This window comes from Pieris brassicae, chromosome 8, assembly GCF_905147105.1.
Source record: "Pieris brassicae chromosome 8, ilPieBrab1.1, whole genome shotgun sequence".
Lineage (NCBI taxonomy): Eukaryota > Metazoa > Arthropoda > Insecta > Lepidoptera > Pieridae > Pieris > Pieris brassicae.
Genome location: NC_059672.1, coordinates 7,988,126 through 8,007,750, shown reverse-complemented (window position 1 = coordinate 8,007,750; position 19,625 = coordinate 7,988,126). Strand labels below are relative to the sequence as shown.

Here is a 19,625-nt window from a genome sequence, read left to right as displayed (position 1 = left end):
GTTTTGGGTATAAAGAGTCACTGGGGGTGCTCACGAAACGTTTTACTTTTGAATACAGAAGACGTTACGGAGCGTTTCATGGGAGGTCAAGAATCTCCAAAAATTGCGTGACCATTACTTGAACGCTCCCTAAGCGAATAGGGACGGAAAGTGAATTCCATGGCCTAACTGCAGAGACCTTAAAGGATTCGCCAAGAAAGAAGGAGTTAAGAGATGGGATTTCAAGGATATAATTTTAGCAAAAAGCATAACCTATGGTTGTGGGCTTCATTGTTAACCTTTTTTAACTTATTAAAACTGTTCGTTAATTTATATATAATTTATTTAATAATGTCATTATGTAGTGATAATAACAAGGTTCTTCTAGACAATGCATCATAGTACAATAAAAATGAAAGTTTCCACAAATATCTTAATGTGGATCAGTCCTACATACGGCGAACCGGCTTGCCTTAGCTCACTGAAACAGGCTACATAGCCAAGTGAATGTTGAGGCAATCCAACTTTTGCACGACAGGAATAAGACGCCTAAAGAGAACTAAACCTTTGAGTTAATAAACCTATTGTAGTGAATATAAGTGCAAGTGTGGTATCTCGGACACATTAACATAGTGTCAAAACATTACAGAACACTAAGGTTGTTAATGAACATTACCTTTGTTTAAACAATTCATTAGTTTTTTAGAAAATTAAGTCAACGTACTATTACTAATTAGTAATAATTATTGTATAGGCTAGATTGTAGTTCATGTAAAGTCGCATTCTTTTTTGTAAACTATATTGCATTAAAAAATGTAGTGATAAAATAATTTAAGTTGCTCATGTAATTGTAACTACTTTTCTACCATTTAAGACAAATTTGCTCGCCATTGTGTGTGGCACAATATGCGAGCTATATATTATACCACCATAACATTTTTCTACCATAATACTGCAAATAAATTATTATTATTATTAGGTCAAGCTTTTTATAATACGTTAAAAGAAAGGTACAATTATTATTAGGTAATTAAAATACAAGCCAAAGCCTTTGTTACCCGGTTATCCGGTTATACTTTTTTTATCCCTACCAGTCTTACACGTCAGCACGACGCACTAAAAATTTACTAAACGAGTATGAAGTTGATAATTATGATTTAAAAATAAGTCTTAATTTTGGGTTTAAAGACATTCTCATAACAGATAGTCACATGAGAACTTATATACTAAAGATACAATTTGATTTTCAATTTATCACGTTTTGGATCATTGAAGAGGACTTTCAATTACTTATAGAACTGGTTCAAGAGAAGTTCTTTCAGTCTTCACTTTATATTTTATGGAAGTTTAGTATACCCCAGCAATCCCCCAATGCTAGAATGTTGAATAAGATTGAGGGCATCGTGAACTGTGGTTCTGAATTTGGGTAATTTCAGTAAATTGAAAAATAATTTTGCACCTTAATAAGATTTCATTAGCATATACTGTATGTAAATAAATAAATTTAGTTTTGTTTAAAGTATATTGTTTGATAAACCAGTCCATTTTACATGCGTGCTTGAATCCATGATGCGAAGGAGGTGACCCGAGCAAATCCAGCCGGGAATCCCCATTGACATCCTCGTGATGAACCGAATGATACGATACCGATCTGAAATTTAAAAAAAAATGGCTAAATACAATAATTGTTGTCTGTAAAGTGGGTTTACGGACAATAGTTTAACGTGACATCATTACAAAACATTTATGCAATGATTGCATACTTTTATGAATACAATTGAATAATTTTTATTAATAAATGTATGGTATAGTATAAGTCAATGCGATCAATGTGATATCAAGTGGAAGAAAGATACGGCGCAAGGGTACAATGAGCGTAACGGGACAAAAAGCCATGCTTTTTCATGTATACAGCCGGCGTTCATCGATTTATTGGACGTTGTCACGTCAAAAAGGACATATAGTTATACAGTCAAAATCATTATATAATATAACGACATCGGAATACTCATATTTGGTCTTAAAAACCGATAGTCGTAACAGCCAATAACGTTGTTATTAAGTACTTTTACACGCTGGTAACTTTTATTTTCGTCAATATAACCGGTATATTGTTCTAAACGTCATCGTGTCATCGTAAACGGTCTTGGCTGTATGTATAGTGGACACAAAGATTATAATAATATCCTATAGTGTTTACAAATTAAGATTAAGATTGTCGTATTGCCGTAATAAAGCATTAGCTTTATTACGGCAATTTTTCAATATAGTACAAAAAGAATAAACAGAAGAAAATACAAATTCGATGTTTTAAAGTACATTATTATAAGTACATTTTATAAGACACTATTTAAGATTGAAAGAGAAAAATAATCGTACTTTCTAGAAATTTTAATAGAATTTTGTGCTCTATTTTTGGAGAATGAGATATTTATTTGTATTTAAGAAGTACGACTGTATTTTTGTATATACAAGGCAAGTTTAAAATCTCAAATTGATTGAAAATTTAACACTACGAATACGACATAACAATAATACAAATGCTTACAAGTTCTCGGTCATCTCCGCTACCAATGATTAGTGGTCCACCAGAATCACCACCGCAGGTACTTCTACCACCGGATCCACTAATACAAATTGTTGACGACACGACAACACTGCTCCCATATGTGGAGGCGCAGGCCTGGTTCGTTATGACTTGGAGACTCACTTGGTTCTGTGTTTGACTCACGGAACTCCCTGTTGGATTGTTAAAGATTTTAGATATTTATGTAAAGATATAATATATCCATATGTAAAGGTATATAATGATCCTTAAATTTATAAAAAAGATTCTGAAACATCCCACATGTTGAATTGTATAAAATCAGACACGTACAAAATGATATAGTTGTGTGAAAATGACAGTACTTACGAATCAGGCGCAGTGCTTACCAGATCTATGAAATTTCCTCGTAATCGAGTAACCAGCGATATATCGAAGAAGTAATATGGGCCCGACAAGCAACTGTATTTAAGGATTACAGCGCTTTCAAATGTCTCATTAAAGGTGACTTAACTTATAAAATCTACCCTAAACTTGAAACCGTTGTTAAATAAATGCTGATTCATATGTAGTAATATTATATATGAAATCTAAAATCTCTCGTAATTTTGGAAGCAATAGATATAACACACTTCACCAAAATGTTTTAGTACAACAGAAATAAGATCTTTATGATAAACTGGCTATAGATTTCACCAAAACAGAGACAATGTATAGAAAAATCTTGAAAAATTTTTTCCGTAATCACATATTAAAGTTTAATAATATTACTTTCATCGGAATGTATATGATATACTGTTATATAATCCTTATTTCTGTTGTAGTTAAAAAATACACAGAAACATTTATATATACACAACATACAAAAATAAAACAAGAAAAGAAACAACAAACAACACTGAATAAATAGAAGTAAAATAACAACACACAAATTAATTTTCACTTAAACTCAAAGATTTGTTTTCTAGCTTATCAGAACTTACAATCACTAGTCTTTCCGAAGCCAGCGGCGGTGGCAAAGACTCCCACATATAAGTTGGATCCAGTTGCCAACTTTATCGGGCTTATTGAGTCTGTAATAAGATATATTTTTCTGTTACGGAGATGGTACACAATGACACCATTTTTACTGGTGATATTTATTACATTCATATGAAATTACCACAAAACTCCTTTCTTTTTCTAAATTAATAAGTAAATCAGCGTTGAAACGCACACTATTTACGTACTAAAGCTCTTTCTGGAACCTCAGTTCAGTATTTGATGAGTTACATCGAATATCATTATAACTCCCGTCGCGAGGATTACCTTTCTCAATGAAATTGTAATGTATGTATTTTGCTTTTGAAATAATAAAGCATATTTTGGGTCTCAACAAACTCACTGCTTAATTGAACTGGCTCCACGCTGATGATTGCAACATCGTTATTAAGGTTCTGCGTGTTGTACCCTGAGTGGGGTTCGATATTTTTGGTGTCGATTCGAGTACCGCCGGAAAACAAACGAATAGAACCCAGGATCACCGTGATGAATGATGCCTGGACACGGCCGTCCGTCCAGCAATGAGCGGCTGTCACAAGTCGTGTGCTACTTATGAGGGACGAGCCACAGACAGATTGACGGCCATCTATCAGCGTTATTAGGAGGCCGGCCTAAAAGTAAAATTTATAAAGAATTTCATTATGTCGTAAACAATAGAGCCGAGTTCTAAACGACAGGAAGCTATTCTATTTGACTGGTATTTTCACTTTTGACGCTTTGACGTTTTCTATTGTAAAGTTTGTAATGAGAGAGGTGCTGGACAGAAGCCGGTGAACAGATAGTCTGCTTAATACTTCTGGCTGACAACTACGCTCAGACATGAGCTACCGACTGAAGAGAGAGAATGAAATATCTCCCAAAGTAAAATGTAGAAGATCGTAAGTTTCAATATTAGACTTTTTGTCGTATTCATGACAAATGTAGATTCATGCAATCACAAGTATTGTATTTAGTACTGAATCCTTTTTTACATAATAAGAGTAAATGACGAAAGCCAGACAGGAATTTGATACAATTTTTTACACGCTTTATGGGAAAAATTAAAATAAAATGGCTCAATGTAATCTTACCAAATGAGGGTGTTCTCCTAGCCGAGCAGGTGTACCACCAACGATCCTGGTACCGTCGAAGTCAATTCCCTCTTCAGCCAGTCTTATGAGATTAGCTTTTGGTATACCAATGGTCTCATGGTAGTCCAAAGTTATTGGGAATGGCTCCTCTGCGTAGCACAGAGCTAGACTGATGGCAACTAGTAGAATCTTCATGGTGGTTCTTTTAAAAGTCAACAATTCTACCAATTATATACTATTTACTTAATCTTATCATTTAACTATTAGATTTAGTTGATTAATTGATTACAGTTAAAATAGGTTATTTTCAAGGTTAACCTTGGCTTGGTTAAGATTGATTAGTCACGTTTTGGAGTTAAGTTAACATGTGCCTGAAAAGGTTGGGTTATGAACATATTTAGAATTATTTTAGGGAGATATGCATGTGTTTAAAGTGGTAACATCGAAAGTGGCCTACGGGATAGATAGATTTCTGCATGGCTTAGTAACATTTATAATAATAATAGCAAATTGCATGAATATGGTACAATTTTATGGTTATACAATGCAAAGTTCGCATGTTCTGCCACACATAACGCATTTTACATAAAAGTTACACACAGTTAAGAGCAGTGTTGCCTGATCGTAGGTTGGAACTCCGACTGTGCACCAATAGCCCTTCTTTAGACGTATGGTAGGAGGCGTGTTTAAAAAAAAGAGTAGAAATAAAGATTCCGAAACATACAGAAATTCCGATGCTAGGACCAAGGCTTGTAGCGCCACTGGTTTTAGGTATTTATTAATACTTAGAAGCAAGATGTCCTGTAACATAGAAATTAGTCGGTAGTAATAATTTCAGTGGCGTAAAATAAACGGTTAATTAAATAGACATAACATATACGTAGTTAAAATATCTTTCAAAAAGATCTTTTGTCATATCTTACGTGTATCCGTGAGCTATCAAGTATAAATTTGGTAATATATAATCAGTATCATTAATTGATACCGCAGGTCATGGTCATTTACTTGATTGAATTACAGGGGCGATCATTTTGAGAGTTTATGTAACTGACTCATAACTTAAAAGTTAATTTAGGTACGAACCTAGTTAGTAAGAAAAATGGTCATTTCACCTCATGTTTCATTTAGGGGAAGGGTTTCCCAGTTTGCGTGTACGTCAGGGAGGATTTCTTTTCTCGTCGCCATAGGGCGCGTCAAAGAACGGCCTGTCTAACCTCTGGGCTGCGACATGCAGCCATGATTTTACGCGTCTGTACAGGTCCCATAGCGGAAACATAGAAACTAACCGACACATCGTATATATCAAAACAGATACAAATTCCCTGCTCGAAAGGGTTCCGACTGCTGATATCGTGATACTTTGCTATTTCTACGCCCACAATGCCGATTGGCTCGGCTTTGAAACCACGTGAAAAGAATTCGCTTTGGGATACGACTTGACACAAATGGTGGTGGATGGTTATAAACCCTCTTTGTTCCTCCTTTCGCTGACTTCGCATCCGGAGAACTACCAAATCTCATTTGACCCGTCATTCCTCATCAGATCATGGCGTAGTCTGGAGCACGGTGTCGTTCGCGTGTCCTCCACGACCTCGCACCACAACCACGAATGGTTCAAATGCTAATATTATAATTAGGATATATTTGTAGTATACATATATAATTCTCGTGTCACATTGTTCGTTCCCATACTCCTCCGAAGCAGCTCGACCGGTTCTTATGTATTTTTATATGAATATTAAGTAAGTCTGAGAATCGTCTACTTTGCTATCTTTCAAACCCCTAAGTGATAAGACCACACCACACCAAAAAAATTTTTTTATTTTTTGTTTCATGATACAACATACAAAATTACATACAACCCTAAATTGTTATCACTCTGCGATCAACCCCTATTTTTATTATAGTAGATTGATTATTTCTATTGAACTAAAAAAATGTTTCCTGGAAATAATATACATGGCAAACCGACGTTTGCCGGGTCAGCCAGTATATAAATAAGGCATACAGTATATATAGCCTCCTCAATTATGTACCTAAGTAAATGTTTTGAATGCATTCTATATTTAATCTATGAGTGTATATTTAATTACAGCATCGAGTCGTTCTGATGGATCGGAAGAGGAGATCGAGCGACGTCCAACAAGTGGATCCTCTGACAGCGAGCTATCGCATTCACCGCAAACTCAAGGCTGGATACTTGTAAGTAATAAAGAGAAATATGTCGTCTTTAATAGTGATACAACGAATACCAAACGTTGTATTCGTCGAATACCAATCCAACACGGCAATCAATATTTGTTATTTTATATAACAGGGGGTAAATGGGCAAGAGGCTCACCTAATGTTGCATACCACCACCCAAAGACAGTCACATAGCCAGAGAGCTCGCAAGTACGTTGCCGGTGTTTAAGAATTGTTACGCTCTTTTCTAAGTCTAAGTCGAATTTGTTTGGGAATGCATCGGTAGAAATGTACATTTCCTGCCACTCCAAATCAAGGCACCTGCAAACACCTGCATGCTCCTCTTCACATATATAAATTTCCCAATATCCCTGACTCTTCTGGTGCGGGGACCTTATTTTCTATGTACAAATATCTTTATGACGGAAAGAGACCTAACTTAAGGTGCCGAAAGATACCCGTAGATGTTATTAAATTATAATGACAATGGCAGTTGATACCAGCGTCATTACTCCGACATATTTACTATGAAATTTCCTAATATATATATATATTAGGATATATATATATAAATAGCCTTTATTCAAGTACACATAGTTACACCAAGTTCATGTCAGATATGTTTTTTCTAGTACCCGACCTCCGACGGAGTGAAGGCCTCCTCCATATTCTTCCACATATCCCTATTCTTTGCGAAAAAAATTCCCGCTAACCTTTTTATTTGGTGTTCCCAAGTTTTCGGTGGGCATCCTCTCTTTTTTCTTCCCACTGGGCCATTCCAATTAAGGGTCTTTTTGACCCATCTTCCAACACAAATACGGCCTTATATAGTCATATATATATATTTATATATGTATGACTATATAAGCGAGTGGGGGACCGTCGTCTCACCTCCGCTACTCTCTTGCTACAGTGATAACGCTTTTCACTATCATGCTGAAGAATTCTTCCAGTTGCGATCTGAAGCTTCTTAATATTTCGGGTAAATGCTCGGTAATTACCTATTTATCGATGTGTTGCTTCAGATCGCACCTGGAGCCTCCAAATACAGGACATTCTATAATGAGATGCATCTGTTTGACTTGTGACTGATGACTGATTTCAAGCTAACTCCTCATCACATGTTAATAAATAAAAAATAATAAATCAATATATATTAAACGTAATAAAGCAGCAAGGTGGGTGGTTCCATTACTGTGGGAACAATACACAAGCACATAGTATCATTATGTCATGGATTTCAGGTTAAAAATGAAGCGGGTAAAACCACAGAGGCGGTAGAAGTGGAGTTAGAACAAGTGACACTCAGAGCTCACCGTAGCTCTGCGCTTGCGCGTTGTGCCGAAGCTCTAGCCTTGGTTATAAGAGACGTGGCTCACGTCACACCCCACAATTGCCGGGCCGCTGTGAAGGCTGTACGGCTCTTGGCCAGAGCTACTTTACACTCTGGTAAGTCATAAAGAAACTATTTACTAAGAATTTAAATAGACTTCATTAATTAAAAATAGTACAATAACACTTACACACTTTGCTAATAATAATAATAATTTTAAGGTTATTTCATAATTCTACACGTAACATAAATTAAACATTAATAATCATCAATTATACTTAACCAAAACTAAACTACTAAATCAATTATACTAGCCAAAAATGGAATACATAATATTACAAAAAGGTTCAAACATTTACAAAACGAAAATATTCTATACATTTAACTTAGTAATATCTAATTCGGCTGTCGTGTAATGGTGTGAAAGTGAGTGTGACGCATATACCCTACACACAACCGTACCGTGGTGTGCTCTGCTAAAATAAAAAGTTAGGACTTCCCTACAAAAAAACAGTATTTTTTAAGTAAGCATTGACAGTGCCAGTTACGACCGGTAAGAGCAAAAATTTGAAATTTTTTGAATTGATTAGAGGAGGGATTTTACCCGCGGGGGATCCTTATAACTTTTAAATTATTATGGTTAAATTAATTATTAGGGAGAAAATATATAAGTTTTGTTGCTAAGTAAAGTTTTTTCTTTATTAAAATTAAGATATAATTCATTATTATTGTAACTATTCCTAACAGAATTCTTACAAACTATAAATATGTGATTGCAGAGAATACGTATGCTCTCAAATTACGCGTGTCATCTCAAAAACTTTTGAAGCCATTTTGATGAAACCTTTACTATTATCGAATTGTCTCATCAACATGTGGACAAACATATTTACGAATTGCGGCTTTATTTTATCTAGATTAATAATGTTTTAATGAGAAGATTGAAACTGCTATGTTTGCCGCATCACCAAGTAAAATACTTTTTCAGGCAAGTCGAGCAAATCGCGTTCTGGACGTAAGTCGGGTCGCGGTCGCGATTCGAGCGACGAAGACGATTCCCTGGACAGCTACCACATGGTCAGCATTCAGGTGAGCGAGACTCACTTGTTGATTTCTATGTACTTTCAATATTTGAAAATGTTATCACCGTCAGGTTTGTGTTATAAGGCGATGTGATCACTTCATCTCAATTGATTGAAATTTGCTTATTACTTTAAGATTTTTTTATTGAACTCAATTTCCTTAACGAAAAGAGGTTTTAGTTCTTGAAACTATATTGATTACAATAAAATACATATGATGAATCTCTCTAATATTTATACTAATATACTATAATACTCATTAATTATAGAATTTTTCTAATTTTAAAGAAACAATCTTAAAATTGATAATAAACTAAAAACTACGTGGTGACAAGTAACGTAATAAATAATTTATTATTTACAGAATTTAGAGCTTTTTTATGTTACATTTAAATAAAATCATGTGACCAGCCAAAACTCGCATTTTTTTCACAGACTAACAAACAGTTGTACAATTAAATGTCAGTTTTGACACATGATAGATAATTAACAATCTCAAATAAATATATGATTTTCATTATATACAATATGTAGTTACCCAACCTCAGAGAGGGCTTGGGGCATCCCTTAGGTTCTAAGTTCTAACTTGGGCTCAATACTAGGTACACGAGCAGGAAGCATTTAGGGCAGGCATAAGCAAGATAGCTTTTGCAGGCATCTTGCTTATGCCACGAGCTTTTTTATGGAATGCTGTTATCATCACCTGAAGGCAACTCATCTCGGACTGGTTTGGCGAGCTTAGCTCTGCTGGAATGGCACAACGCTGCGTACGCGCGTACGCGTGCGTGTAGACGTGTAAACGCTTTGTTTACGGACGAGTGTGACAAGTTACAATGCAGAATATTTTTTAAACAAACTTCAAAGAAAGTCTTCAATTTATTAAAACTATCGAAATTTCTAAAAGCTTTAGCAGTTACTTACATTAGTTATTAGTAGTTAAAATATTCCAGCTCCTTGACTTAATGCACACCTTGCACAGTCGGACGGCGCAAATATTCAAATGGTGGAGAGATGAAGCTGACCAAGGACAAGGTGTGTCTCATCTTTTTGATTTCTAAAAAATATTTTCTAGTATTGAGAAACAAAGCTGAATATGTAATAGAGATATATCCAGGATAATCTTTAGTCCAGACAAAGAAATAAATAATTTTAATTTTTCTGACTTGTTGTGTTTACGCTGAGATAAAGAGAGAGATGGAATATAACTTGTACAAAGAACACATCTCGCAACGAAGTTCTTCTACCGTAAAAGGTTGTGAGATCCATGTAATACCGGGTCGGTTAATTCAGTCTCTACGTAAAGGACTACCTGTCTTAAGTCATTAAGTAATGACCTAACAACATCTTATAGACTTTTTTTTATAAAATAGAGGGCAAACGGGCAGGAGGCTCACGTGATGTCAAGCGATACCGCCGCCCATGGACACTCTCAATGCCAGAGGGCTCGCGAGTGCGTTGCCGGCCTTTCAAAAGTTGATACGCTTCTTTCTTGAAGGACCCTAAGTTGAATTGGTTCGGAAATACTTCAGTAGTCAGCTGGTTCCACATATATATAACAAATCTTTTTTACTCGAGATGCGCTGTGCCGTGCCCTCAGATTAAAACGGTTTAAGAGAGTTGCTAATTTTAATTTCTCTAAGTACAACTTAGCTTGTCGACATAAGTTTACTTATCTCTACTCTAATTGTCTATGCCAAACATTGCGCTGTCTTGCTTTTACTTAAATATTTTTTTAGTAAAACTAAAATATATGTAATATAAATTAAGAGTTGGTTTTGAGTAAATGGCTTTTCATCTATGTTTTATATAAGACTGGGAAAACAGATAAGAGGACTCACCTGATGTGAAGTGCGGCCGCCCATGGATACTCATTGCCAGAGCGGACTTTTATGAATTGTTACGCTCTTTTCTTGAAGGACCCTTGGTTGAATTCATTCGGAAATAAATTATTCTATTTGTACCAATTTTTAATTTATTTATAACAATAATTATATATTTTACAAATCCGTCTTTATATGATTATTTCAGGTGCTGAAGAATACGACCTTTGGGAGGTCGCATGGAAGCCCCTTTTACAAGGAATTGCTGAGTTTTGTACTGATAAAAGGAAGCAGGTATGTTTTGTAGGCAGTGTTGGCTGAGTGGTTTATGGCGCGTCTTTCAAGGTCTATCTGATATGACCTGGCCAATGAAATGACTGTGTGCGTACTGGCCACTCGTTGGCATGGTGATGGGAAACATAGTCATTAAATTGATGTAATTACAAAAATTATCACGTTAAGAAAACACTTTTTAAACGGATTGAAGCTATGTTTTATTATTATAAACTTATAATTATTTTACATAATTTTAAATTTTTTAAACGAAGGCAAAAGGTGTTGAATATCAAAGGTATCACAGCTGTAGAGAAAGTTGTGTTATCTGTATTTATTTCGCCGGAGTTGGTATCGACTAAAAGATGACGGGTTTTTGCAGAAATTTCGGCAAAATAATTATAAGTTTATAATAATAATACATAGCTTCATCCGTTTAAAAATTGTTTTCTTAATGTGTAAAAGCCATGTTAACAAGAGACAATACTAAAATTATCACGTAATAGATACAGAAACTGTTTTTTTATCTTGTTGTGATTCAACTATATATGGTGTTCCAATATCCAATAATTGGTATTCGAAAATGATGTGCGTAATCTCTGATGTCTGCCTTTACTATTTTTGTGGTTATCAGCAGCTAGGCAGGAAATATTAAGAAAAACCCTTTTTGAAAGGATTAAAGCTATGTATTATTATTACAACCTATAATATATTTTTTACGACGTTTCGCGTGATTTCAGCGTGCACCGTCACCGTGACCACGCATGTGAAATATGTAAATAATTATAAGTTTTTAATAATAATACATAGCTTTAATCCTTTCAAAAAGGGTTTTCTTAATGTGTAAAAGCTATTTAACAAAAGTCAATACTATAGGCAGGAAATATATTTTATGGTATGAAATGGCGCTTTCTCTTCTTCCCTAGCAAGCGTATTATTTCTCAATTTGCGATCAGATTTAACAAAAATCTAATAATAATTTAAAGGTAAAAAAATCTAATATATTTCTTGGTCTCCGTTGTATTCTCAGAAAAATTCTGACAAAGTTAACTAGACTCATAAACTTTTACATTCAAAATTTTCGATTTATGTAACCTTTTATCCTTGATTTCCAGGTGTCAAACAGTGCGATAGCGTACCTCCAGCGAGCTTTGCTGGCTCCGGCACTGTCGTCCTTGGGCGGCGTTGGGTGGGAAGCCTGTTTCTCCTACGTCCTGCTTCCTTTGCTCACTCAGCCGCCGCCCAGACACGAGACCGCTGCTAGGGCGGACACGCTCATGTGCAAGGTAAAGGAGATTGCTTATTTTTCATTTCTATTAAGTATTTCTTTGAAATTTCACAATTCCAAAAAAGTGGCGTCGTCCCTATGACTGTTATCACGTAAACAAACGTCAAATATTTGACGTGTCAACCATTATTTTTAATTTCGTCTAAAGCCGAATTCGTTCTGCGAAATTAAACTCCAAGACAGTGTTAGGAATAGACAGGCAAAGGTCTTATTTGCCCGACACCCTTTTGTCACGTGACTGACGTGTGAAAAGCATAACTTTTTACTATGGAAATTATATATATAATTATTTCAAGTCCAACTTCTTTATCGGCGTTGGAAAAAAAATTACCGTCACATTTTTTTGGTTACGCGCCATCTTTTTATTGTCCCTACCACGGTTGGTTCGAAGAGATTAATAACAAAAATATATAGTAACGATAAAAATGATAGTAATAACTCTATTACAATTAATGAAATTCTATAAAAATCTTAGTAGTAATAAGGTAAAATGAAATAATTGTATTATTTGTATTCATCTCTATGATGATAAAAACTTTTCGTTAAACTGCATGCTAAATTAACTTTATTTAACCAATTTCTGTAAAGTTGCATATAGTAGATCATTTTTCGAAAAATAACGTCATGTACACACCTGTGTACGCATACATTTTTTACTCCAAAAGACTATCAGCTGTAAAAATACAATTGAACTTGTGCTCGTTGGGTCCAAAGATATTAGTCGACCAATTCTCTCAACTCTGGATTTAACTAAAATAACTTAACTGAATTAACTATTTTAGTATCTATTGCATTGTGTTAAGATACATTTTACTTCGGCTCCAGGTCTTCCTCCAACACTTACAAGCGCTCAGTGGTCGCGCGACATTCGCGTCGCTTTGGACGAAGATAGTCCGGGTTCAGCAATCGCTCCTTCAGGCTTCGGCGGAACCTCTCAGAGAAGGCGCCTTGGAGTCACTCAAGAACATGCTCCTCGTCATGCATTCTGTCAAGGTAGGTCTCTTCTGCCTCTTTCAAATTGTGTTTATGCTGTGATGCAAAGAGACAGACTACTTTATTGTTTTAAGATTTTAGCCAAAGGGCAAAAAATCTTTAAACTTTAACTTAATCTTAAAATCTTTAAAATTATTAAAGAATAATTTTAAAAATCTCTTTCTATCTAAATATTTTTTTAGTAGAGGTGTACTCTACTAACCTCTTACATTGAATCTGTCGTATAGTGTCTGAATAACCGACTACGATCCACGCATGCGCTGTCGCCCGCCGCGTGATTTGTGTCGTTGATTTTAACGAACACGGTAGCGAAATCTAGTATCAATGTGTTCAGATTAAAGATCTTATTCCTTCATATACGTAAAATCAAAATATTGTTTTCCCTGGTTGACATGTATAAATTAATAACATCTCAGAGTACGTGTGTACGTATACGTGTGCGTTCCTGTTCGTGTATTGCAACGTAATTCTAGGCCTTGTAATTTAAAGACAAAAGTCGATTTTATAGTGGTTAAAGTAGAACTTTGTATATTCTTTTGCAATTTTTAAAGTTACGTGATCTGTTATCGCTGGATATTTTATTTTCGTAAGAAAGATAGGAAATATTCCCTCTCCAGTAAGTTGTTTCTTTTTATAGATTTTTAGCAACGGCGAAGGCTACAACGACCTCTGGTACCTGACTTGGGACATGATTGGCGAGTTCTTGCCCAGCTTGAAGCAAGAGCTGTTCCCAGATGGTTAGTGTTTATTACTATAATTAACCTAAAAACTAACGTTTATATATTAAAGAATTTCCATCTAAGAATTAGTAGCGCAGTGTTGGTCTGGTGGCTTCAACTTGTGACTACCATGAAGTTTTGGTTTCGGTGCCAATTTCCTGTTTTGTGTCTGTGCGCATTTGACACTCGCTCATGAAGAAAACTGGTTTAATCCCAAAAGTCTATAGCGTGTGTCAGGCACGTAAGGCTGATTACTTCCTGAATCAGAACAGAAAATCTAAGGCTTAGACCCACCATGTTTCAATTATTTTTATTTAATTTCAGTCAATGACAACACGAAACCAACACAGAACCTGCCGAGCCACATGCAGCCCTCCATTCCCCATTCACTTCCAACCCTCATCCCGGTCGGATCCAACAGTATGTCCAATATTCAATCCAGTCCAACTCACATCCAGCGCCAAACCCCCAATATTTTAGTGGGACCAAATTCTCCAATCAATTTGCCCCTCACCCCACCCGTCGGGCCGACTTTGGTAACTCCGGTTCCGGTAGCAGGCGCGGTGCCGGTGCCCAATGACAACGAGAGGGTGATCACTCCGAGTGGCCCGGTCGGTGGTATGGTGGCCATACGGAACCCGTTGTATGACCAATCTGCGCTGACGTCATCAGTTTTATTACAGCCTTTGAATGAGGTAGGTTTCTGGAAGACCTGGGAAGTATATTTATGAATTTATTATATTGTTAGCAATTTAAAAAAAAATACTTACCGACTTCATGACCTATAACCCCTAGGTGGGGTCTCCATTGCGTTCGGTCTTGAGCCTAGTATTTCACCTCTCTCCAAGTATTTCCGGCTCTCTTTGCCTCATCTACAACTGTCGGCGACTCTTCCGCTGTCCTTGCGGGTTCCAAACAAGCGCCTGCTTGGGAATATGATTGGCGTCCATTCGGAGTGTATGTCCTGCTTGATCTGCTAATCGGGGTTTCTCAGTAGCGCTCCAAAAGTTGCTCGTTAGAGATCTTTTGGTTAAAAAAATTACAAATACCTTTAAAGATGTTCTTGATATATGTCAATGAAATGTGCAATATCAAAATCAATAAAGGTATCATCACTTCTTATGCTGATGACATGGCACTAACTTTTTATGGGGATACATGGGAGGAAACTTATAAAAACGCTGAAGCGGATCTTCACAAACTTAACGTGCACTTAACCAGCAGTCAGCTAACTATTAATCCATCTAAAACTAACTTCAGAACTTTTGTAATACGTGATAAGAGCCAACCCCCCTCCAATATTAACATAAAATGACACAAACTAAATTGCAATTGTAGTGAAGACTGCGGCTGCTTAGGGTGAAACAGATTAAACACTTAGGTGTGATTATTGACCAAAATCTAAAATGGCACGCCCATGTTGATGCAGTAATAAAAAGGATACGTAGGTTAAGTTAGATTTTTTGCAATCTACGTCATGTAGCGAAACCAAACATCATATATACCGTGTATAAAACATTAGTTCAATCTGTTATCACCTACTGTATCACAGTGTGGGGTGGTTGTGCGAAAACCAAAGTTCTAGCACTTGAAAGAGCTCAGAGAGCAATTATAAAAATAATGTTACTAAAAAATAAAAGTTTTCCAACTGAAGAGTTGTACAAGTCTTGCAAACTACTGACCATACGCCAGCTCTATATTCTCCGTTGTGTCCTTAGGAGACACGCAACCTCTCCACATAAAACAGACACACCTCAAAAAAGGACCCAACATAATATAATAAGCTACACAATTTGCAAGACAATCTTTGCACGTAAGCAATACGACAATCGCTCAGCTTATCTCTATAATAGTTTAAATAAAACCCTTAGCGTTCATAATCTTACATACCATAAATATAAAACAACTTTAAACCATTGGCTCGGTACACTCAACTACAACAAAACAGAAGCATTGTTAAATCACCTAATATAATTTTTTCCTTAATCCATCTTTTCATGCAACACGCGCACACATTTGTTTCGTCTTTCACAAACACATTACATAGTCATCATAATATATTCATATATTTGTTTATTTTTATTTATTTATTTTTCTTTTTTTTAAACCAATTGTGTTGGTTGATTAAACTTTGTAAATTTAAAGAAGAGCGAAGCTTCCCTGTCACAGGTCTCTGACTTACTAGGGAGGCCTCTCTCTGAATTCTATTGTACATATATCTGAACAAATAAAGAATTTTGAATTTGAATTTTTGAAGATAATAAATTTGTTTGCCGTGTTACAGTTAAATAACCCACGACATAACAACCCAAAATCTATAATTTATTTAATTTATTAATACTTTATAACTCATATACATAAAATACAGAGGCAACGGGTTTATGGCTAAGAAGCTATCTCTTTCAGGCATCTCGAGTAACGAAATTTTACCAATTGTATTGTTACTTCTAAGCTAAATAAAGTTTTTAATGTATTGTTCTGTTACTGAGATATTCTAAGACTATATTATCTAGCACAGTGACGTAACAATAGGGTGGCAGGGCTGTCAAAACGCCACGGGCCCCCGACCCAACATGGCCCCTGCCCAAGAGGCCGCGAGCTCCAAAAATTTAATTTTTATTTAATTGTAAATATATACAGGTTTCCTCACGTTTCTTTCACCCAAAAGCTAGCCAATAGATGATGAATGCATTGAGATATATATGTTCTATTTATGAATGCACACGCATTGAGCTAGCATGGGTCTAAAGACCATTCCCTCTCACTTAAGAGAGGAGTTATTATTGTGGCATTAGTGGGACATATACAACGTGTAGGTACGCTGTAAATCTCGAAGTTTATTAAAATTAAACTCGGTACAACGTGAGGATTTTTACTGATAGGGCTCCATCAAAAGAAATTAACGCGGGCCCCAGATGGTATAGTTACGCCACTGTTGAGATATAAACTTTATTAACTTGAGAAATAAAGCTTATTAAATTGATATATTATCTTTATTAACTTGAGATATTAAATTTATTAACTTGAGATATAAACTCATTCGTTAAGATTAAATTGAGAAATAAACTGTATCAACTTGAGGTATTAACTTTATTAACTTGATATATTATCTTTATTAACTTGAGATATTAAATTTATTAACTTGAGATATAAACTCGTTCGTTAAGATTAAATTGAGAAATAAACTGTATCAACTTGAGATATTAACTTTATTAACTTGAGATATAAACTCGTTCGTTAAAAAAATCGTTACATAATACTAGAAATAAAAGTATACGTCCCAGCACTTTTTTGGTTCTCAATGATGTCCTGTCACGTCCACGTCGTGTACGCAATTATCTCCGAACGTCCACAACTCCAAAAAGCCTGGAAGTTGTACTAGCAGACCACATGTGAACTGTGTGTTCTACCCGTTCCGTCCTCATATGAACAGTAAACCTATTAAAACATACTTTAATAGATCCATTTCTTTCAGATGGTATCGACACCAATCGGGATATCGTTGCAGTCGCAAAATCAGAATCATCCACAACCGGCCACAAGTCTACCCACCAATGCCTCGATTGACCCAATCCCAGACCCTACACCCACCTCAAAGCCCCAAACCGATACCTCCGAAGTACAACATAGCGAAATATTTGCCGAGTATCTCACCAACCCCTACCACGATGTCGCAATAGCGGCGAAGGAGGCGACACTCTACGAGCCCGAGTTAGGACCGAAGTCCTTCAGTGCAAATGTCACCCCCATGCACAGCAATAAAGCTCAATTTGGCTCGACGGACAACGTCAGGGAGTCGGGCATGTTTAACTTCTCTAGTTATTTCAGCTCCGGGATAGGCTCAGAGTTTGATGCGCTGATGTCGACACAAGAGGGATAGCGGGACGTAGATATTGGTACGTGGCTGTAGTGTGGGTTGAGATTTTGGTCCAATGGGGTTTTGTGTATGGAATAGTTTTTGAAGTTATACTTCTTTTGCGGCGTTACGCCGTCACAAAAAGCCGACACCCTGCAGTTAGGTATAGTCATTTTAGTTTTTTCTATTGATAGTCTCGTTCATCAAACGAACGAAGTTTTAAAAAGATTTTTATCTTGTTACGCCAAAGAAGTATAACTTCTAAGGCGTATATAATTGTATATATCATCAAATTTTAGAAGGAATACGTTACTGTGAAATATATAACACTAGTTTTTATATCGCAAATCAAATCAAATCAAGATACCGTCATATGTGCGAAAAACTGTTTAATAACTAGACAGTCTTTACACTTGGCATTAATAAAAGATACAATCTCTGCAAATTCCTTGTTTCGCCTTTAAAAATCGCCTTTTATCTTCCTGTTAAGGTGGAATTAGCAAAGGTAGCAAAAATGAATGGAATTGTAACCATGGGCGGATCGTGAACTTGTGGGGCTCTGGACTATTATGGGGGGGCCCCGTAATAGACGCACACGCGAAAAAATACATAGACCGAAAACACGCGACGGGGAATTCCCCGTTCATTCGATTCGCTGATCGAACGCGCATCGTTGATCGATCTCAGGTAAACCAACATTGGATTGGATTTTTTTAAAATTGCAAATATGGACTGGGGGCCCTAATTATAAAAAATATTCTATTGAGCCTAATATAGTCATGTGTCTTTCTGAATGTTGGCCTATATGTCAAATAGGTTTTATAATAGTATTACTACACTTTGTTTTTTTCCATGTTCTTGTGTATTTAAAATAGTTATTGTGAAATTCCTAAATTAGGCGTACACCTAAAGCATCTGTCTCATTCTATCGTAGCATAAATACAATTAAACAGAAAGAGTATGAATATTACAGATGGAAACAGTGTAATGAGACTGAAAAGTTGGACGCTTTTCGTGTCTTTTCACATTTCAATTCAAAGACATAAACAACACAAGGGTTATAGACAAATCATTAAAGATGTAGCATAGAGTATGTTTATATTTCGACTGTAGTCTGTGGACTTTTCACTTGTTTTATTTCACATTGTTTACATTCCAATGTTTTATGAAATGTTGTTTTTTTATCCAAATTTACCAGGGTTAATATATTGTAAATTGTGTAATTATATAAATATTTAGTCTTTGTATAGAGAGCTATATATTACCTATCGATTTAATGTTAAATATTTATTAATAAAATGTGTTTCATTCATAATTGTTTTATTAGCCCCGCCAAAGGGCAGCGTGTTACCTCAGCCGTCGTTCCAATTCAAGCGATTTTAAAGGCAGTTCTCGCATTACTGATATGTGGAACACTGAACTTTTTCCGAAGCAATTCGAAT

The 19,625-nt window shown here is 35.8% G+C and overlaps 2 protein-coding genes across 3 annotated transcripts in view; one reads left to right on the top strand and one right to left on the bottom strand.

Moving 5' to 3' along the window:
• LOC123713829 (Golgi-specific brefeldin A-resistance guanine nucleotide exchange factor 1) overlaps positions 1–19,488 on the top strand; it is a 44,120-nt gene extending 24,632 nt beyond the window's left edge. The window contains exons 21-30 of one of the 2 annotated variants that reach the window (XM_045667710.1): positions 6,731–6,837; positions 8,064–8,268; positions 9,141–9,229; positions 10,185–10,266; positions 11,263–11,348; positions 12,443–12,613; positions 13,441–13,608; positions 14,246–14,345; positions 14,652–15,022; positions 17,803–19,488. In XM_045667710.1, coding sequence (XP_045523666.1) covers positions 6,731–6,837; positions 8,064–8,268; positions 9,141–9,229; positions 10,185–10,266; positions 11,263–11,348; positions 12,443–12,613; positions 13,441–13,608; positions 14,246–14,345; positions 14,652–15,022; positions 17,803–18,207 — 1,784 coding nt within the window. In that variant the 3' untranslated portion in view covers positions 18,208–19,488. Of the gene's footprint in view, positions 1–6,730; positions 6,838–8,063; positions 8,269–9,140; positions 9,242–10,184; positions 10,267–11,262; positions 11,349–12,442; positions 12,614–13,440; positions 13,609–14,245; positions 14,346–14,651; positions 15,023–17,802 lie in introns of both variants that reach the window. The other variant, XM_045667709.1, reaches the window with a different exon arrangement.
• On the bottom strand, positions 1,526–4,830 carry LOC123713830 (collagenase-like). Its single transcript, XM_045667712.1, has 5 exons — positions 4,636–4,830; positions 3,909–4,176; positions 3,508–3,597; positions 2,528–2,718; positions 1,526–1,630 (listed from the first exon to the last, which is right to left on the bottom strand). The coding sequence occupies exons 1-5, from the start codon at positions 4,828–4,830 to the stop codon at positions 1,526–1,528; spliced, it is 849 nt and encodes a 282-aa protein (XP_045523668.1).
• Positions 19,489–19,625: the final 137 nt, after the last annotated feature.

Coding starts and splice junctions, on each gene's coding strand:
- LOC123713830 (XM_045667712.1), bottom strand. CDS start 4,830: ATGAAGATTCTACTAGTTGCCATCAGTCTAGCTCTGTGCTACGCAGAG. Junction 4,177..4,635: donor TAGGAGAACACCCTCATTTG/GTAAGATTACAT, acceptor TTTTACTTTTAG/GCCGGCCTCCTAATAACGCT. Junction 3,598..3,908: donor GGAGCCAGTTCAATTAAGCA/GTGAGTTTGTTG, acceptor ATCTTATTACAG/ACTCAATAAGCCCGATAAAG.